The sequence below is a fragment of the Typha latifolia genome, chromosome 14, assembly GCF_019914945.1.
Source record: "Typha latifolia isolate L0001 chromosome 14, TyphaL0001v2, whole genome shotgun sequence".
Lineage (NCBI taxonomy): Eukaryota > Viridiplantae > Streptophyta > Magnoliopsida > Poales > Typhaceae > Typha > Typha latifolia.
In genome coordinates this window covers 1,253,139-1,272,876 of record NC_133099.1, presented here as the reverse complement: position 1 = coordinate 1,272,876, position 19,738 = coordinate 1,253,139, and the positions used below count along the sequence as shown (strand labels likewise).

General features: G+C 39.0%; 5 protein-coding genes across 6 annotated transcripts; 2 read left to right on the top strand and 3 right to left on the bottom strand.

Annotated features, from left to right (window-relative positions):
- Positions 1–554: 554 nt before the first annotated feature.
- LOC140801098 (uncharacterized) lies at positions 555–2,834 on the top strand. Its single transcript, XM_073156101.1, has 6 exons — positions 555–1,068; positions 1,573–1,675; positions 2,017–2,082; positions 2,210–2,362; positions 2,492–2,588; positions 2,693–2,834. Exons 1-6 carry the CDS (start codon positions 555–557, stop codon positions 2,831–2,833), a joined length of 1,074 nt encoding a protein of 357 aa, XP_073012202.1. The 3' UTR covers position 2,834.
- Positions 2,835–3,502: 668 nt separating this feature from the next.
- Positions 3,503–7,482, top strand: LOC140800844 (luminal-binding protein 2). Its single transcript, XM_073155736.1, has 8 exons — positions 3,503–3,637; positions 4,614–4,881; positions 4,982–5,196; positions 5,311–5,553; positions 5,673–6,152; positions 6,261–6,415; positions 6,558–6,640; positions 6,731–7,482. The coding sequence occupies exons 1-8, from the start codon at positions 3,580–3,582 to the stop codon at positions 7,227–7,229; spliced, it is 2,001 nt and encodes a 666-aa protein (XP_073011837.1). The 5' UTR covers positions 3,503–3,579; the 3' UTR covers positions 7,230–7,482.
- Positions 7,483–7,958: 476 nt separating this feature from the next.
- LOC140801206 (acyl-CoA-binding domain-containing protein 1-like) lies at positions 7,959–11,495 on the bottom strand. The gene is made up of 6 exons (XM_073156207.1): positions 10,612–11,495; positions 10,151–10,256; positions 9,958–10,061; positions 9,466–9,557; positions 8,863–8,960; positions 7,959–8,399 (listed from the first exon to the last, which is right to left on the bottom strand). Exons 1-6 carry the CDS (start codon positions 11,058–11,060, stop codon positions 8,232–8,234), a joined length of 1,017 nt encoding a protein of 338 aa, XP_073012308.1. The 5' UTR covers positions 11,061–11,495; the 3' UTR covers positions 7,959–8,231.
- A 672-nt stretch (positions 11,496–12,167) lies between these two features.
- On the bottom strand, positions 12,168–14,216 carry LOC140801029 (glucan endo-1,3-beta-glucosidase-like). The gene is made up of 4 exons (XM_073156015.1): positions 13,970–14,216; positions 12,914–13,890; positions 12,537–12,837; positions 12,168–12,431 (listed from the first exon to the last, which is right to left on the bottom strand). Exons 1-4 carry the CDS (start codon positions 14,094–14,096, stop codon positions 12,403–12,405), a joined length of 1,434 nt encoding a protein of 477 aa, XP_073012116.1. The 5' UTR covers positions 14,097–14,216; the 3' UTR covers positions 12,168–12,402.
- Positions 14,217–14,434: 218 nt separating this feature from the next.
- Positions 14,435–18,483, bottom strand: LOC140801028 (cysteine protease ATG4B-like). 2 transcript variants are annotated; one of them, XM_073156013.1, is made up of 9 exons: positions 18,271–18,483; positions 17,297–17,713; positions 17,123–17,208; positions 16,988–17,038; positions 16,479–16,864; positions 16,041–16,179; positions 15,252–15,307; positions 15,064–15,134; positions 14,435–14,968 (listed from the first exon to the last, which is right to left on the bottom strand). In XM_073156013.1, the coding sequence occupies exons 2-9, from the start codon at positions 17,487–17,489 to the stop codon at positions 14,736–14,738; spliced, it is 1,215 nt and encodes a 404-aa protein (XP_073012114.1). In that variant the 5' UTR covers positions 17,490–17,713; positions 18,271–18,483; the 3' UTR covers positions 14,435–14,735. The 2 variants fall into 2 exon arrangements, with proteins under 2 accessions (XP_073012114.1, XP_073012113.1); XM_073156012.1 differs by having other exon boundaries at positions 17,297–17,762; positions 18,271–18,480.
- Positions 18,484–19,738: the final 1,255 nt, after the last annotated feature.

Below are 19,738 nucleotides of genomic sequence, written 5' to 3'. Positions count from 1 at the left end.
TTCCTTGCATCATATGTTCAACATTCTCTCCCCATTTACCCCAGTTTCCATTGGTTATTTATTAAAATATTTCTACTTTTCATATTATATTAAATATAATACTTACACTATTATACCGATTTATAACTAAACAGCATATAATATAAACCAGATAAGCTCTTTTATGTAAATATAAAAAATAAGCATAATTAAACTAGCATGAAAGTTATTTCACTGTGAACACCATATTTGTTGAAAGTTGTATCAAGCTCAACCTCAATTCAATGCAATCAATTACACACACACAAAAAAAAAACCAAAATATACATTAAAAAAAAAACAATAATAAAGAAGTTTATTATGTGAAATCTTTCAGACCGGACCCTTGTTGGGGTTTATTTTACCAAAGAGTCCAAGATAGACCAATCTTTTGTGTGGACTAGTTTGAAAACCTAATACCACCCATGTTGACCCGTTTCAAACGGTCACAAAAGGCGCGTATCCTCTCATAGCCGCTCCAACTACCATCTCTTCATCCACCCCAACTCTCCACCCACCACCACCTCAGTCTAAAAATGCCAAAGCCGGCGGTGGTCTTCCTCCTCCTTCTCCCCCTCCTCCCCCTTGCCGCCTTCCACTTCCTCTTCTCCATCCCTCGAACTCGAGACCCAGCCTCCCGGTCCCGCCCTGTCCGCCGTCTCGCCCTCCACCGCCACCACCTGGCCTTCGACCCCTTGGTCGACCAACTCGAGCGGCGGGCCCAGGAACGCGGCTTGCACGAGAACCGAGGCGCCGCCGGGGCCAACAAGGAGGAGATCAAGCATCTCAATGAGATGCTTGACTTGGAGTACTACGGCGAGGAGGGCCGGCTTAATGCAACGGAGAGGTTGATGTCTCTGTTTCCTTTGATAGATAAGAATCCCAAGGACGGCATTGTCAACTTTGAGGAGCTTGAGGATTGGACTAAGAAGCAGGCCATAGAAAGACTGTTTTATAGCACAGAGACGGAGATGTGGAAGCATGACAAGGATAAAGATGGCATGATCACCTTATGGGAGTATTTATCTTACCTACCTAATCAAGAAATAGGTAATAATGGCCATCTTATTATTATATCCAAGGTTGCTTAACAAATACGGATAGAACAAAAAAAAAAATGCAAACAAAGAATAGTATCTTGATTGATAATAGTGAGGTTAGAATTTTGACTTCTCTTATAGCACAAAAATTATACGCCAATGCATTAGTCACACGCATATCTAATTATTCTTGAAAGATGTGAGCGAGTAGAATTGATACCGTCGAATGTGCAAATTTATGGTGCATCCTTATATAACATACATAATGTATACCTATACTATATGTTATCGCAGCTAAGTAGACTTTGGTTATAATCAATACAATAGTATGATTATAAAGTGGAACTCTAATTCTCTTTTACAAAGATTTAACATAAAATTGTGGTCCAGCCTTCTCTCTTTCGAACATTAAAAGTAAAAGAAACTATAATTCTGTTGCAAAACCAGTTAGTGTAAGATTGTAAAACAGAATCATTTGAATTTAGTAGCACTAGAAAGTTTTTCATATGTTCAGATTGGAGCAGTACTGGACATGGTAAACCAGGGTGGTGGAAGGAGAAGTTTCTGAATGCTGATGCAGATGGCAATGGATCTCTTGATCTCACCGAATTGAATGAGTAGACATTATTGATCTCCTTTCTGTTTATGGATTTCTAATTAGTATATTAATAAGTATTCTGATAGGGAAAATTAAAATTTAATTCCCTATAATTTGGCTTGATTTTAATTTACTCTCATGCACTTTAAACTTAAACACTTAAGTAGATAGATGAGTAGTTTGGTTCTTTTGATATCTATTTATGGTGGAAAATATTAGCACTTATGAAATACTGATAGTTTAAGTGCTTAATTTTGAAGTACAAAAGAGTAAATTAAAATCGAGCTAATGACAACCAATAAATTGTATATATATATTTTTTTTCTATCTTATGGAAATATTAATTTCCTCTTTGTTTAGTTTTCTGCATCCTGAAGACAGCAGCAACTTGAAAGTCCAATTCTGGCTGCAGAAGGAACAATTGAGGTAAAGGTACATGGTAATTAATCCATTACTGCAAATAAATTATATAATACCACCAGTGTTATGATGTTGAGAAGAAATAATGGGGTGATATGAAGAACATTGACTGATCTTTGCTTGTTGGATATAGACAAATGGATCGAAATAATGATGAGAGACTAAGTTTTATCGAGTTTCGTGATCAATTTCATGATGCATCTGAAACTGAAGAAGATGGTGATCTTTATGATCATCTCTCCAAGGCTGAGAAGAAGTTCCAAGATCTTGACACTAACAAAGACAAGTATGTACTATGTATTTGAAATTTCATGAGGATTTTAGCTCATAACAAGAATAAGTCAATCTGTAAATATGTCAAACATGAAACATAGGAGGTTTTACAAAATATTGGCTTCTGAAATTAGTGTTACAGATTTCTGACAGCAGAAGAACTCAAGCCCATCATGCAGAGTATCCACCCAGGGGAGCTTTCATATGCGACCTATTACACCAAGTACTTGATGAAAGAGGTCAGAGTTATATATTCTCTTATTAGATAATAAACTTTTTTTTAAAATAAAGTTACAATTTTGAAAGAAAAATATCATTCTTTGTTATTTAAAATGTGATCTAGGTTGACGATGATAGAGATGGAAAGTTGACGCTCGAAGAGATGGTAAAACATTATCTTACTTTCTATAACACAGTTTTCGACGATGATTCAGAAGATGACGATGCTGATGGTGACTATGATTATCACGAAGAACTCCGCTAACATACACATACATATATATATATATATATATATATATATATGCAATTTAATCACAATTTTTTATTAAGTCTTCTGTTCAAAATATAGGATGTTAATGGCCATTTCATTTACTTGTAGAGATTTACATAATTGACTAGATATTGATATATTTTTCTCTATTTTTAATTCCACTAATGCATTTATTTAGCAAAATACCAAAAGCACCTTGAACCTCGCTTATATTTGTCATTGGATTTTCAAAAAAATACCTCTAAAAAGGTTTTTTTATGGTCTAATAAAAAGCATTGGTAAAACAGACAGTGTGACTGGAATTAGCAGATAATGTAAGGGTGTGAAATACAAATAAAATAAAAAGGATCTCTAATATATATATTTGCCGGCTTCTTTACGAAGCCTGCGACGATATCAAAAGAAGTCGCCGTTTTAGACCAAATATCCGAGTTCGATCGGATCCCTAACGGCCGCGAGATCGATCAAACGGACGGCTCCCATCCTCCCAACAACAAGTCGCGCCCCTATTGGCAGAAGCCCGTAAACTCGTCTTTCCATTGGTCCACGTCATCCCGATGATGTGTTGTTCCCTCCGAAATGGACGTTGTGGATCCCACTGTGACTTCTCTCCCTTCGCTCCCTATAAAGCGCAGTGCGATCACTCTCCTTCTCGCAATAATCTGAGAGAGATCGAGAGAGGGATCGAAGAGGGAGGGAGGGAGAGAGAGAGAGAGAGAGCGCTTGGAGGAGAAGCCATGGATCGACCGATGCGAGCTCGCGGGTCCGCGATCTTGTTCGGACTCTTGCTTGCAGGTAGGTGGTGAACTGGCGATTCATAATCTATTCGAGTTCATTCTTGAACCGATCCGGTTGTTTCGGATCGGTCGGTTGCTATTGGTTGGTTGTTTTGGTGAATGTGATGATGCATGTAGTAGATCTATATTGGATTCTAGGTTTCGTTTATTTTCTCTAGATCGGCAGAGTTTTCGATCGATTTCCCGGTTTAGTGTTATGTCCCGACTCAGATTCCTTTATATTGGTCGACTAAATTCGGTTTATGTAGACCAGAAGTAATATTCGGTAGGTTTGTGCTTTATTTGCAATTATTCAGAGTAAGGAGTAAAGATGAGAAATGCCTTTCCATTTTGCGATATGTGAGTAAACTTCCTCTCTGTTTATGGAGTGTGAAGTGCTAATAAGAGTAGATTAATTTTGTTGAGTTATTTGATGCATTCTTTTATGCGTGCAAAAATGATTCTTTTTACATTTTTGGGTTATTATAGTTACTAAACGGTTGAAGTAAAGTTAATCTTGCTAATTTTAGCCTTTAGTTGGTTTATTGCAGGATAACTAGTGATTGGTTATTTATTAATTTATGATGTCTCTACTTTATTCTTGTTTACAAAGAAATAAAACCGTTAACTTTGAGTTGTACCTTATTCCATGTATAACGTTTATTGCCTATGACATGCCTTAACTATGATAAACTTATTGAATTTGTTCCTTAGGTTCTTTTTAAGGCAGAGATCTGCTCACTGCTCTTGCCCAATCATGGTATCCTTTGCATGATATACTCCTTATACGTTTGATCTATTTACTTCAATTATTTAACCTATCAAGTGGAATATTCACTACCACATGCTAGTCTACAGTAACTATGCTGTAGAAGTTCCTTATTTGATATGAATTTGTTCATACATGGCATTGAAGTTTTTGTAATCGGTGTTCTTTGCTTCTTGGGTTTGGAAAAAAGAAAGGTGTGTTCATTATTATATATTTTTACCTGCAGGATCATTGTTTGCATTTTCCATTGCAAAAGAGGAAGCGACCAAGCTTGGAACAGTAATTGGTATAGATCTTGGCACCACTTATTCATGCGTTGGTGTCTACAAGAATGGTCATGTGGAGATTATAGCTAATGACCAAGGAAACCGTATCACCCCGTCATGGGTGGCATTCACGGACAGTGAGAGACTGATCGGTGAGGCTGCAAAAAACCAGGCAGCTGTGAATCCTGAGAGGACCATTTTTGACGTCAAGCGTCTCATTGGAAGAAAGTAAGTCCAACTGTCAATATAACTCTTCATAATGTTCTAACTTTTATAGCCTTGCAACAATGTAGAATGGTAAATAATTCTTAAATTTCTTCCTCTCTAGGTTTGAGGACAAAGAGGTGCAGAAGGACATGAAGCTTTTCCCCTATAAGATTGTTAACAAGGATGGGAAACCCTATATCCAAGTAAAAATCAAGGATGGAGAGGTTAAGGTTTTCAGTCCGGAAGAAATTAGTGCAATGATTCTCACCAAAATGAAGGAGACAGCTGAGGCATTTCTTGGGAAGAAAATTAAGGATGCTGTTGTAACTGTCCCAGGTAAGAGAAATTATCAAGAAATTTACCTTTTTTTTTCTGTTATCATAGCACCACTAATCCTCTCTTATCTCACTAATTTACACATTATCTTCTCTGCTTTCTGTCATATTCCAGCATACTTCAATGATGCTCAGAGACAAGCAACCAAGGATGCTGGTATTATAGCTGGTCTGAATGTTGCTAGAATTATTAATGAACCAACTGCAGCCGCTATTGCTTATGGTCTGGACAAGAAGGGTGGAGAGAAGAATATCCTTGTTTTTGACCTCGGTGGTGGAACTTTTGATGTCAGTGTCTTGACAATTGATAATGGAGTCTTTGAGGTCCTGGCAACCAATGGTGACACACATCTAGGAGGTAGGATTCCTTTTCATAAGCAAATGAATCCATTAAAAGCAGCAATATTTCGTTTCAGTAACTGCTATATCACGAGTGGAGGATATAAACTCTATGATCTTATTATGATTGTTTTTCAGGTGAGGACTTTGATCAGAGAATCATGGAGTACTTCATCAAGCTGATCAAGAAGAAGCATGGAAAGGACATTAGCAAGGACAACAGAGCTCTTGGGAAGCTCAGGAGGGAGTGCGAGCGTGCCAAGAGAGCCTTGAGTAACCAACACCAAGTCCGCGTGGAGATTGAATCTCTGTATGAAGGGCTGGATTTCTCAGAGCCACTGACTCGGGCCCGGTTTGAGGAGCTGAACAATGACCTTTTCCGGAAGACCATGGGACCTGTCAAGAAGGCCATGGAAGACGCTGGATTGGAGAAGAACCAGATCGACGAAATCGTTCTTGTCGGCGGGAGCACCAGGATTCCCAAGGTTCAACAGCTTTTGAAGGACTATTTTGATGGCAAGGAACCCAACAAGGGAGTGAACCCAGATGAAGCAGTTGCATATGGTGCTGCTGTACAAGGAAGCATTCTGAGTGGAGAGGGTGGTGAAGAAACCAAAGGTACTATCATAACCTTGACAGTCTTTTACAGAAGTTAATTGATTAGGATTATCTACTTGAACTTTAGCATTAGAACTCACTTGTTCCTTCGACAAAATTTGGACACAGATATCCTTCTCTTGGATGTGGCACCTCTGACTCTGGGTATTGAGACTGTTGGCGGAGTGATGACAAAATTGATTCCAAGGAACACTGTGATCCCTACCAAGAAATCTCAAGTCTTCACCACCTACCAGGATCAGCAGACTACTGTCTCCATTCAGGTATAAACAATATTTGTGCTGAAATTTTTTTTATGTTGAACAATGCTGCTGATCAAAATACCATGCCTGTACACCATTAAAGTTCGTGAATAGTAGATTCACTGCTCATGAGTGAGCAAACTAAGTTATTACAATTCTGTAGGTCTTTGAGGGTGAGAGGACTATGACAAAGGACTGCAGGCTGCTAGGGAAGTTTGATCTGTCTGGCATTCCACCTGCTCCAAGGTTCGCAATCATTCATTTCATATATCTTTAAGACTTAGAACTCCTCAACCTTTTAGTTCAACTAAATAATTCTTCAATGTGATCAAACAGAGGCACCCCTCAAATTGAAGTCACTTTTGAGGTTGATGCCAATGGTATCCTCAATGTCAAGGCGGAAGACAAAGGCACCGGCAAGTCTGAGAAGATCACCATCACCAACGAAAAGGGTCGCCTGAGCCAAGAAGAGATCGATCGCATGGTTAGGGAGGCAGAAGAGTTTGCGGAGGAGGACAAGAAGGTGAAGGAGAAGATCGATGCCCGCAATCAATTGGAGACCTATGTGTACAACATGAAGAACACCATCAATGACAAGGACAAGCTTGCGGACAAGCTCGAGAGCGAAGAGAAGGAGAAGATAGAGGAGGCAACCAAGGAAGCACTGGAGTGGCTCGATGACAACCAGAACGCCGAGAAAGAGGACTATGAGGAGAAGCTAAAGGAGGTGGAGGCTGTGTGCAACCCCATCATTTCTGCTGTCTATCAAAGATCCGGCGGTGCACCTGAAGGCAGCTCTGACGAAGGTGATGATGACTCGCATGATGAGCTTTAGATGATTACATTCCAATCATCTGATGGATGCCAGAGATGAGACATGAAGCACACATGGAGTGAGTCAAGAGGAAACAAGGGAGAGCATTGATTGATTACATGCAACCTCCTTATGCATGATTTAGTCTTAGGATTATGAATTTTTATTCTTATTTTTATTTTTGAAACTAATATATAGTATCCAATGTACTCTTGCCTTGTAGAGATGCCATTTTGATACAACATTGAAATTTGAAACTGATTGAGTTCCAAAACATGCATCCTCTACTTTCCGGTTTCGTTTCTGCGAGTTATTATGGGGATTGATGGTTTTTCTTTTTTAAAGATATTTTTATCCCCGAATGTTTGTTTTTAATGCATTGAGCTCCTAATAGAGTGAATGCCAAATTTAAGAAAAGCCAGAGGCCGTTAAAGTACCTTACATCGGTAGAATATTTACAATAGACCTTTCCGTGATCAAGCATTAAATATTTGAGTTATGCTATCTATTAGTTTGGGATTTAGAATTTAAAACATCCTACGTTTTAAAGTAAAATAAATATTTGAGTTATGTTATTGTAAAAATAAATATAAAATTAAATTTTAAAACCAAATGAAGAGTATTTTAGACTTTTTTATTATTTATTTTTAAAGTAATCAAATATTTTCTATTCCATGTGTTTTTGAGACATTAAATATAAGATGTAAAAGTCAGACAGTAAATATCCATAGGTGTGAACGATAAAAAAAATTAAAACATTCTGATAAGTTTCCCTTGAATATTAAACTGTAAAAAATCATACATCAAAGTAAAACATAATTCTCATACAGCTAGTCTATATGACAAGTGTTACGGCTTGAAAGCCAAATTTCTTTCAGTTACTTGAGATCAGAGTATGAGCAACAGCATTCTCCTCATCATGAAAGCATTTTGACATAGAAGCTGAGAAGGTATATACATATGACAGCAGATTCCTTAGCTTCCAGGCTTCCAGGAAAAATTATTGCTTCCAGGAAAAATTATTCACTTATCTGATGTCATAAAATTCCATTGCGATTCACAAAGATCGAGTGGCGAATTCCCGTCATGATCCTTTGTAAGACGAGCAGCATGGTTTTTGACAAGCAACTCAGCAACCGCCTCCCGTTCACAAACAACAGCATAATGCAGTGGCGTTTGACCTTCATTGTCCTACAAGGACATATAAAGCAACGTTACTAGTCAGAAACAAAGTCAAAATTGACATAAAATTGATAAGGAGCTTAGGAGAAAAAACAAAACCATGATGGAAAAACAGAAAACATGAAGGCTATAGGCATATACTGTCATTCTTCAATAGAAGCAACGCATTTATATTCTCCAATAGAAAAAACTAATCAACTTTCCATGGACACAAACAGCACAAACAAACAAAATTTCAGCAGGCATTAATCGAGAGTTAGTCATCAAAATTGCGACTTCAGATACAAGTATACATTCTTTATTCACTTGGCAGCAGATGGATATGGCAAATTAGGTCCATCCACTCTCCTTGCCATCTGTAAAGCCATTTTCTTTTATCATTGTCCCTCCCCTTACGAGAAAACCAAGGTATATGCTATAGACAACACTAACTTATAGGTTCTTGTTCTATGAACCAAGTTTATGCATATACCTTGGCATTCACATCAGCATACTCATTAAGAAGAATTTCAACAGCATTAAGATGGCCTCGGTCTACAGCCCAATGCAAAGGAGTCCTTCCTTCACTATCTGCAAGAAGCACAAGACAAATCATGTAAAGAACAACTAATACAATAAAGGACTTCTAAGCTACTTTGAGACAAGGTAACATTTAATCCTTTGTCTTTTATACATAGACAAACTGGATGATATGATAAGCAGGCAAAAATATTTTTCTGGAAGAAAAATATTGCAGTAGTAACATGGCTTATCATAAGTAAAGGTCTGTCCTGACAATATGGGTTTCTATAGGGCACAACTCAAAGATAAGGCTCCAAATGATTTTTTTTTTTTTTGGGGGGGTGGGGGTGTGGCAGGATGGCTCTGAAACTAAATTAGACTTCTATCATTGCACAGTTCTTGCCCAGAGAAGAATCAGACAAGAGGAAATTGACATGAAAACACAAGGCCAGTTGGCAGCTGAATCATCTGGCTTCGTGACAGAAAAACAACTTGAAGGCAAACAGCAGCAGGTAGAATATATTAAGGCATATCTTTTGATCAGTAAAACAAGAGCCCTTGAGAAAAAGCAAACCTCTCAAATTTACAGAAACACCATTGCTGATATGCTTAAGTAAGTCGTTTCCAGCCCCTTCTCTTGCAGCAATGTGTATTGCATCTAAGGTTCTGGAAGAAACAACAAATTTTAAAACACTGATACTGCTAAAATCTGGAAATCACTACGCAGTGAAACAAGGGTGCTTACATAGGACTCCATCCTATCAACAAACTAACCTTAAAAAGCTCTTCCAAATGGAGATCAAAATGTAATTTGGGCATTGCATTTAGTTGCAAGGTTATTCCAAATCTTTAACATCCAATAGCAAGTTAAGCTTGTTTACATGTTACCTTTTAGTATAAAAGCAAATGAGAGAAGATTGCTGGACCAGTAACAAAATGCTATACAATTCCTTTTTTTAATGTCAAGGATGTCTATGCTTATTCTTTATATCCCTGATAAATACCATTAAATAATTCTGGCAAGACACTCTAGGAAAATGGACTTGGTTTTCGTGAAGAACCTTACAAATCATTCTCTGACTCTTCCTCATGTATAAAACTGCTGAAAACAGGGCCCATTGTTCCTTTTGCAGTTGAACTAGAAGCAGCAGCATCTTCATCTTCCCTTTTCTAGTTGGTAATAAAGAATGAGAAGTCTACTCGTAATAGAGAAAAGCAAAATATATGCACAAAGAAAACGTTAAGAGGTAAGAACTCACAGTAGAGGAACCATATGCCCAGGAAGGGTATAGCTGATTCACGATCATAATGTACTTCTGCATAGCTTCTTCTGGAGGCATTACACCCAATCGCTGCCACGCATTCCTTGCAGAGAGAGGTCACCAACATAGAAAAGAAATGAGCTTGAGTCACCTCGAGGAGAACAATGTGAAGTATTTGTGATGTAAATAACGAATAAAATTGGCCTCCGAGCATACATTTCGAACTAAAAAAAATAGCATTCAATCAGAGAAAACTATTGAAGCCGATATGAAAAATTAGGTTCAAAAACGATTTTAACGCAATTTCTTTTCCTGTTTTGGACCGGGATTATGATACAGGAATCCTAATTTCATCATCCAATATTTTAGCACTCCCTTGTTAACCATAACTAAAGCAGACGCAGCAAAAAGAATGAAATCTTTAAAACAAATAATTTTTTGGACTTGAATAAGTCTACCACTTGGCTCTCGCCGTGATCTTGAGCGCCGAAGGCTGCGGTGCCGTGCACGGCCCCTCGGTGGCAATCTTATATAGACCATAGAGCTCCAACTGCACCTCATTGGAAACCTTCGCCGACGCCCGGTCCGCCGCCGTGGCCGCCACGAACGTCGTCGCCGCGCTGAATTCCTCATCCAGATCCGTGCTCTCGATCCCCTCCCACTCGCTCTCATCGCTCTCCTCCTCTCCCCCATCCACCGATCCCTTCATCCCCGGGTCTTTATCTTCGTCAACCCCGCGATCGTTCCTGGATCCAATCTCAGAGGCATCGGGGAGAAGCGTCTCCTGGCGGACGACCTTGAGGTTGTCCTCCTTGAAGGAGATGACGGTGGAGATGAGCTTGGCGACGAGGAAGGAGAAGACGAGGCCGATGAACACGGCCTGGCCGAGCTCTTGCCAGTCACCCATGGTAGAAACCCCAATGCCGAAAGGAATCAAGCAGTACCAGAGGAAAGTTCAAGATCTGGAAGTGGATTGGGGAGGAGGAGTCACAAACCCTAGTAGGAGATTTGGAAGAGGAAAAGAAGCCAGAAAAGAGAGAGAGAGAGAGACGACGTGACTGTGACGAGAGGGAGTTACATATCCAGGGGGGGTTTTAATCGCAAAAGTTTGTAATTACTAAAATATAGGGTACTAGTTGCAAATTTTCCTAAATTAAAAGCAAAATATCAGCATTTGGAAACTGTTTTTTTTATGACAGGTGAAATTTATATTAAAGTAGTAAATTTGATTATATAGGGTTTCCTTATTGTTAGCGAGTATGATTCACCCTAAAGGGAGAGGGAAAGGGAAAGTTTCTTCTTGCCATCATTTCTATTTCTAACTCTACATGGGTGTGGCCTTGCGTTCGAACCATAAGAAGCCATTTCTTTAGAGCTGTGGCTTCTGTTGCAATGGTGGACTAGAAGCGCACGCAGCGACTGCCAATAGTTATCGGAATAGTTACACTAATAAGGAGGAGCATTTTATAAATTAAAATAGGATAATTACACTAATATGTTTTTAATTATTTCTCATTTTCACGTGCGCTAATTTATTTTTTTGGTCACATATTAACTCTCTAACTTTAAAAAACCTATAAAATACTCGTTCTTTATTTATTTTTTATAAAAAAAATACATGCAAGTGTCATATAGGTAATTATAAAACTATTTTATTCTTATTGTAGAAGAAAATTAAATGTAACATAATTATTTAATATTTCTTCTTAACACGGCGAGGTGAAAGATTTTTTTATAGTTTAGAAACTTAGTGAGTATTAAAATAAATAAGAGGGTGCATATAGAAATATACAGTAGTTTAGGAGTTTTAGTGTAATTATTTCAACAAACATAACGAGGAATTCATTTAATTCTTTGTAATACATGATACAAAGAATAGAATCATAAGATCCAATTCATTTGTGTCAAGAAAGTGATTCAGATCCAATTAATTTAGACCTAATCCAAACACATTTAAGTGATCAACCATTAAATATGTCTCTTGCAGTAGAAATCAAAGCAGTACCTCATTAGATTTGCGCCTAAATATTTGTTTCATTAGATTTGGATGGATGTTTTAAGAACTAATCAAGAAGTAAGCATACATTTAATAGGGATTTGGGGAGGTTAACAAATCCCTTGATCTCCAAAAGCATCTATAATTGTCATATAGTTTACTATCAAGGATTACCACCAAAAAAAAAAAGATTACATGCAGCAGCTTAACATCTAAATCATCATTTGATCTCTTCTTGTTCATGATTTCCTCCTCACGGGTTATATTTGCAGTTCTCGTAGCCTAACGAAGACAAGCAAATATAAACACCAAATTTAGTCAGATGCTTATCTACACAAATTCGATTAAAATAGATCAAAATATGGAGATAGATTGCTTTAAGCTTACTTGGGTCAATTGAGGTTATCATCCCCGTTTGTCCAAAATCACAGTCGAATGCATTCTGCCCAGAAGCGTGGAAGTAGGCATTCATGGCATAAGCTGCATGGGCTTGCACTGTCTCAGGAAAATAGCATTCACCTCCTGGTTGTATTGGGCTACAGTTGATCCCTTGCCCACAAACGTAGTCTAAGTTCTCCTGCAACGACATTACATCTGCGTTTGGCTTCGCAATGCACCAGTGCTTCACGTCGGCCGGGAGAGGGTTCATCGGATTCACCGTCGAGCTCACCGTGTTCTTGTCCGGGGCCTGCTCAATATTTTTGAATCAAGTGAGTTAATATCAAGAACTGACGAGTTATAGTGAAGTAGTGAAGACTTGAGACCTGAGTTCTTAGGAGACCAATGTCGTAGACAGGCAGCAAGTTAGTGTGGAACAGCCCAAAGTTCCTCTCCGACGAAGGGCCGGGCTTGAGATCCTCATTGAACAAAGAGAAGATGTATATGTCGAAAGTGCGGCCTGGCATGAGCGGCGTGCCGATGCCGGAGGCGGCATGGCGGATGAGGTTCTTGTTGTAGTCCCTTGCAAAGTCTATGTTCACGCCGAACTCCCATTCGTCTCCGACCGTCGGCCACCCGGTCTCGGATACGACGATGTCGATGTCGGCGAAGCCTAACCGCTTCATCGCGGAGTAGACCGCGTCGAGCTGCGCGTCTAGCATGTTCGAGTACGTCAGCCCGGTGTCTTTGTCCACCACCCCGGAATTGAGCCGGAAGAGGGCATAGTCAAGGGTGTCGACGGCGGAGCCAAAGAAAGGGTAAGCATTCACCATGAAGGGAGAGCCAGTAGCTCTTAGGAAGCTCAGCAATGGCTTAATAATCGCGACGTCGTAGCCGTCCCGGAATTTTCCGGCGGAAGGGGGAGTGGTGGAGGCGGAGAGGATGCCAAGGGAGTGAGGAGTGGAGACTTGAATCCTGTGTTGCAGAGAGACGCTTACAAGAGCAGTGTGGATGTTTTGCATGGCGGGAACAAGATTTTGAATTAGACTTCTATTGGCAGTTGAGATGACTTCATTGCCGACCAAGATCCGGGCTATGTTGGTGGCCGAGACATGAGGAATTATGTTGTCCCGGACCCAACGTTGTGCGAAAGCAAGGTCGGTGAGGTCCGGGATGAGGCGGTTGGCGACCGCCACGTCGACCGACAGTCCGGTATTGGCGAAGGCTTGCAACGTCCAGGGATCGGCGTCGAAGAGCTTGACGCGGTCGAAAATGGTGCTTTCGGAGAGGAATTGTGCGACTTGGGTTGGCGGCGGAAGATTCGTGGCGAGCTTGCCGTAGTTAATGCCAATGCCGGTTACCTCTGCAATTGAAATAAGAAGCTCTCAAACTGGTTTCAGAAGTTAAGCAACGTTGGCAAGAGGAAGAGTGGCACTAATTACCTTTGATGACGACGAAGGAGACTAAGAAGAGAAGCGAGAGAGTAGAGATGGCTGTAGGCATGATGAATGTGAGCAACCAGGAGGAGAGAGAGCAGTTAATAGAATAGGGAGGAGGTGCAGGAGACATTGTGGAAGAGGGAAAGTTCTTCTGGCAGATGGATTCTTTTCTTTGCGTTGGGGATGATATTGATGCTGCAAGATCTAGTCCTTTTGGATACTGGAAGTACTTGCTTTGGCCCCTTTAAATTCTTCCTTTCTTGACAAGCACTTCTAAATAGATCCATTGCCTCCCTCGATCCAAAGTTGTCAGAAGGAGCTGAAGTGAAATGGAAAACACAAAGTCTGCAGACAAAAAAACTATAGCTAGCCTTAAAATGGCAGAGCAAGCTTTTCCCTCCACCAATGAGAAATTGATAACAGCAATTGAGATTGCAAATGTCTATAAATGCATTCATGAGTCACTCATCACAAACGTTGCTACTTGGAATTTCAATCAAATTAGTTTTGTAACCTGGGTAATTTGCCAACCACTTAGGAACACAACTATTTTATAGTTCCTGAGTAATAAAAAAGCTTTCTAATTTGTACAAGGCCACTGCTAGCCTACAAAGAATAGATTACAAAGAAAGGAAAAGGAAATCAACATAATTCAGCTTTTGAACTGATCTAAGTGCAAACGAATTTGATATTTTTAGCCAGTGACAGCTTAGAACATTTGTGTCTGTTCCAGCTGCAATGTGCATGTGGCTGCACGATAGCAGCTCTTTTAGAGGATCTGCCACTCATCTTCACCTGTGTGGCTACCAATATCATTGTAGTTCTCCACACCAAAACTTTCACCCATTCCACTGTTGCTTGAGTCACCAATATTATCTGCCAGAGGATCTTGGTGGTATATTGGTTTTGCAGGCAGAAGAGACTGGGCAACAGTAAATAGCGGGGCTCCATTTGCCTTCTCTCCAAGCTCAGAAGCACGAGTGCAAAAATCTTCAAAATCACCTGGAATAATTAGAGAGAATCAAGTTCATGCAAAGCTTCTAACTAAACAGAACACCCCTTACTATGGTGCCCATAATCCAGGAAGATGAATAAACCTTTATCGTGGCAGTAGAACCCAATGGCCAATGAAGGGTCTATCTGGTCTAGTGGCAGATGCCTCACGATGCTGGAAGATGCAAAGCAAACATAAATAATGATAACCAGTCCAATAAAGATGGAAACAATATGTCTAGCTACTCGTAGTTCAAGTTGCCTAAATTTATCTAAGATTACAAAAATGTACCTGCAGTGATACGAAGAGGTATCAGCCTCCAAGTTGTCCTGCTTAATATCAACTGCCTGTGATTGCAGATTAAATATAATATCAACTTTGTACATAAAGCACAGGTGATCATTGTAAAAGTTTACTTTATTATTTCATACGAGCAAAGAAAGATGGCATACCATATAGGTTAATTATATCAGCAATCAGGCTGGTCAAGAGTCTCATATCCACTTTAGTTAATGGGTCCGGGAAAAACTTATTTTCACTTAGTTTAAATTAAATGATTACAAGGGTGAGGGAGACAGACAGAGGAGGAACTCCTCCACCTGCCATGCTAATGCCAATGAAGGCCGGTGCAATGTGCCAGCATGGGGTGTTTTGTGGCAGACATACATTTGTGCACATGCCAAATGATACCAAAATTAAGAAGCCAAAGACAAGTTTCAGCTGAAAACAAATGATTTCAGCATACTTATAGTATATCAAGATATCAACGTCCTACGAGACAACCAACTTCTAGGACACAGGATTTCGCCTAAATACAAGTAAAGGTAAATCTATTGGATAATCTGGCATTAGGATTATAACTGCGAAAACTAGTGAATTTATAGAGACAACCCGTATCATGGGATGAATATTATACTGGTCCCAGCAGCTTCTGCCATACATTTCAATATTTCTTCTTTCTATAAAGACTCTTAAGAGAATGAGCAACTATGGGAAGTACAATTAGCTAAATTAATTAAAATGACATGGTTATATATAAAAATATGACAAAAGACAAATAGAGCATATTAAATGATATACCAATTGGACTTCATGTGGATCCAGGTACAATGCTTTGTCATCGTGTATGCCAACAATGTAAGTTGATGCCCCAGGTTTCCCGCCTAAAATTCCCAGACTCTGGGGGAATGTGAATGTTTCCTTTAGAAATGGGATATACCTGACAGAATAATATAACAAAAGAAACATTAATGACAGCAGAGTGCAAAAGGCAAAAAAAGTTCTACAAATCCTAGATCTACGTGAAATGGTGGGAGTGAAGTCATCATTTGTCTATTAGATTATGAAAGTAAGCCCTCAAAGGCACTGCATAGTAAGTGTTACTGGAATCCAACTTATGGAGTTATGATTGCACAAAAAGTGTAGAATCATATAAAAGTTTGAGTGCTTTTTTTTCTCCTTAAAAGAAATATAATTGATAGTACATAAATTAACAATATTTTGAATCTGCTAAATTACCTTGGATTGACTTTGTCAAGTCCAAGAACCAGAGGAACTAACAAAAGAATGGGCGCCCAGCCTGATTGAACCTTGCTAAAATTAGAACAAAGTCTGGAAGCAACATCAAGACAAACAACAGGAGCTCCACCTCGTTCCCCATCCTCATCACCAGAAACAACATATAAAACCATAGGCAAGACTTCTTCTCCCTTGTCTTGGTCAACCTGATCCCTGTTTGTACGAATGAGGGTCTCCCAAGTACGACACACGGCATAGGGACCCAACCATGATCCAACAGCCAAACCATAACCCTTTCCAGTATGAATCAGATTGTGAATTGAAAAGGCACAAGCTTCAGAATCACCAAAGAGATGTAAAATCTCAATGTACTTTGGATCATATGGCTGCATTTTAACACAGGACCACCATAAGTAACCATACATAGCAAACTAATGATATTCATCACCCAGTCGCCCTCCGCAAGAAAACATAATTAGGTGCTCATTTTTGCACTCAATAAGCCTCACCTTCTCCAAGGGCTTCCTCCAAGATCTTCCCAGATGATGGAAAAGCAATGCCTGTGATATTCATTAAGGAACAACATTCTTAAGTTTAACAAGTCCATGCCTACTAATATATGTAACTAGCAGTAAAACAGGCACCTGGGCAACAATCATCTGACTGCTTCTGATCATGCAACCCCAGTTGACGTCACTAGTAAACTTCGAATCACCAATGGCGTTGAAACCTGCAAAAGATCCATGCTTACAATTACATCACCCATTTTATTTTTCATCCCAACAGTTTGATGAAAATCAGATTCAGCAGACACTAACCTTTGCGGTAAGTAATCCAAATTCTTGATGAAAAATCTTCTAAAAATTCAGCATAACTATTAGAAGGATCACCTCCGCTGGATGACTCCTCTGGCGAGAATCTGTAACACTTCCCAAGAAGCCATATTTCACCAGTCAAGCTTAGAGCATCAGCCCTGCACGTCCCTAGAAGACGCTCCTGGAGCCTCCTCATTGATCCACCACTCACAACCCTCTTTACAGCTGTTGTCCAGCCATAGTTTCTGGACTTTGCTACCTTTTTTTCACCAGAAAATGAGTCAGAGTGTGTCCCAAATATTGACAAAGTTGATGTGAGGACACTCGACAAGAGGGAAGCCTTCAAATGTTTTGAGCGACTATCCGTCTGTTCAGAATAAGAAGCTTCTGTCTCTCTTTCACCTGAATGAGATGATTGCCCTGCAGGAAATTTTGAATCCTCAGCTCTCTCAGGCAAGCTCATCATTACCTAGGAAAACATGCAAATATGCCAACTCTTACATCACTAACAAGGTTTAAAACCAAAAACTGGAGTCTGAATTAACTCTTCTAGAAAGTTAATGAAGCTGTTCTTGCAGCAATATCTCCAGATAAATTAAATAATATAAATGGCAGTAAAGCTCCAAAATTTGAGATCCACAGATCATTGGAGACATGATAGATTATACAAAAATTTATCTGGAAAATTCTTCTTCAAGATCCAAAAAAATTATACCCCCAGTAGTTGGTCTCACGCAATCTATCGGACAACATCTACAATCATTCACAGGGGGAAAATGCCCCAAAACTTCTCACCACTGACAGATTCAATACTTGTACTAGCTCTAAATTGCTATCTTCTCCAACAGTTCTATGATTCCTTAAAAGTAAATACCACAAGATAGGAAGAATTTGAAGCGTATGATGCTAAGAAAACCAAGATAAATTATACAAAATTTGACGGCGAACTAGATTGGAAAGGCAATAAGAGGAACTACCAGGGGAGAATCGACGATCCGATCGCGAGGGCTCTTAAGAGAAGTCTTCTCCGCCTCATGCTCGCGCAAAATCCATGGATGAGAGCGATCCCCAAGTTTAGTGCCCCAAAAGAGAAGCAAACTTGCGAGATCTTTCTGATCAGAGGAAGCGATCCAAGGAATCTCGAGATCTCTCTCCCTCTCTCTATAGAGAATTTAGAGATTGGGGGTGGGGGAGGGGGGTGGGGTTGGGTTTGGTCACACGGAAGACAAACTTGGATCGGATCCTCTCCAACCTCTCTTGGATCCTTTTGCCACGCAATCGACGGTCGCCCTTTTGCCACGCAATCGACGAACTTTATTGGTTCGGATTCAAATCAAGGCGGTATGTATCCGCAGCCCGTAGATATCATATACATATGTTTATAGTCCAAAATCCAACCTTTGCAGTAGTTATTTTGCCCGCATACCATTCTTATTTGCATGTATGTCACTCAATATTTACATATATATATATAGATTTTTACATAAATGTTGGTATTAATTAAAATTCTTATTTTTTTACGCCCATATTCCTCAAATCTAATTAATGAAGAAATTTAATAAACTTAACTACAAAAGCGGCGCTTTCTCAAAAGTAAAATTATATATATATATATATATATATATATATATATATATATATATATATATTTGCATACATTCTCTTTGCATATTTTAGCAAAATAAGCTCATAGATATTGATTGGATTTAGATTGAAAAAGACTCTGCTTCTTGTCAACATACTGTGTGAAAATACAAAGCCCCTATAGATGATAAGGACTATCACCGAAGACGTGAAAATACAAAGCCCCTATAGATGATAAAGACTATCACCGAAGACATCACTCTTCTACTAAAATGATACCAAGCATACAAAATTACTCATATTTTTCATGAGGCCAATCGTGCATCTGATTGGCTCGCAACTTGGGTCACTCTCAAGGCTACAGGTGCACCTATGTGAGAATTTTTCCACCTAAGCTTTTACAGTTCTATGCCTCATAGGCTTTTTGTAATCGTGGAAGGTAATCAATAAAAGTTTTATTCTCTATTATAAAAAAAGAAACTTTGAACTGGGTATCTATATTAAAAAAAACCTAACTTGGGATGTGATTAAGATTTACTTTTTTTTTTTTTTAACAAAAGGTCATAGCCCTATTTTGTTGAAATTTAAAACAGTAAACTGGTTTAATATCCAATTAAACACTAGTTTTAAATATCATAGATTTATGACAACTTACTTAAATCAATTATTCTCTCTCCTCTCCTCTTTCATTCAACTATTTTACATTTATTAATACACTTTAATATTATTTTATCAATGAAAAAAGACATCAATATGTGTAAACAGCAGGTTTTATCACCCTTTATTCTTAACATTTATTTTTGTTTGATTTGCACCAAAAACACCTAGATTTTTTATTTTGTCACTTAAGCCCACTTTATA

Bases quoted from the DNA above. Each gene is read 5' to 3' on its own strand.
- LOC140801098 (XM_073156101.1), top strand. From the start codon at position 555: ATGCCAAAGCCGGCGGTGGTCTTCCTCCTCCTTCTCCCCCTCCTCCCC. The intron at 2,083-2,209 runs GTAAAGGTACAT...TGTTGGATATAG, and splicing joins CTGCAGAAGGAACAATTGAG to ACAAATGGATCGAAATAATG. The intron at 2,589-2,692 runs GTCAGAGTTATA...AATGTGATCTAG, and splicing joins CCAAGTACTTGATGAAAGAG to GTTGACGATGATAGAGATGG.
- LOC140800844 (XM_073155736.1), top strand. From the start codon at position 3,580: ATGGATCGACCGATGCGAGCTCGCGGGTCCGCGATCTTGTTCGGACTC. The intron at 6,416-6,557 runs GTATAAACAATA...ACAATTCTGTAG, and splicing joins AGACTACTGTCTCCATTCAG to GTCTTTGAGGGTGAGAGGAC. The intron at 6,641-6,730 runs GTTCGCAATCAT...GTGATCAAACAG, and splicing joins GGCATTCCACCTGCTCCAAG to AGGCACCCCTCAAATTGAAG.
- LOC140801206 (XM_073156207.1), bottom strand. From the start codon at position 11,060: ATGGGTGACTGGCAAGAGCTCGGCCAGGCCGTGTTCATCGGCCTCGTC. The intron at 10,257-10,611 runs GTAGACTTATTC...TCTCTCTGCAAG, and splicing joins ATCACGGCGAGAGCCAAGTG to GAATGCGTGGCAGCGATTGG. The intron at 10,062-10,150 runs GTGAGTTCTTAC...ATTACCAACTAG, and splicing joins GGGCATATGGTTCCTCTACT to AAAAGGGAAGATGAAGATGC.
- LOC140801029 (XM_073156015.1), bottom strand. From the start codon at position 14,096: ATGTCTCCTGCACCTCCTCCCTATTCTATTAACTGCTCTCTCTCCTCC. The intron at 13,891-13,969 runs GTAATTAGTGCC...TTTCAATTGCAG, and splicing joins CTCCTTCGTCGTCATCAAAG to AGGTAACCGGCATTGGCATT. The intron at 12,838-12,913 runs GTCTCAAGTCTT...AATATTGAGCAG, and splicing joins TTGGTCTCCTAAGAACTCAG to GCCCCGGACAAGAACACGGT.
- LOC140801028 (XM_073156012.1), bottom strand. From the start codon at position 17,759: ATGATGAGCTTGCCTGAGAGAGCTGAGGATTCAAAATTTCCTGCAGGG. The intron at 17,209-17,296 runs GTTAGTGTCTGC...GATCTTTTGCAG, and splicing joins TTGGATTACTTACCGCAAAG to GTTTCAACGCCATTGGTGAT. The intron at 16,865-16,987 runs GTGAGGCTTATT...GTTAAAATGCAG, and splicing joins GGAGGAAGCCCTTGGAGAAG to CCATATGATCCAAAGTACAT.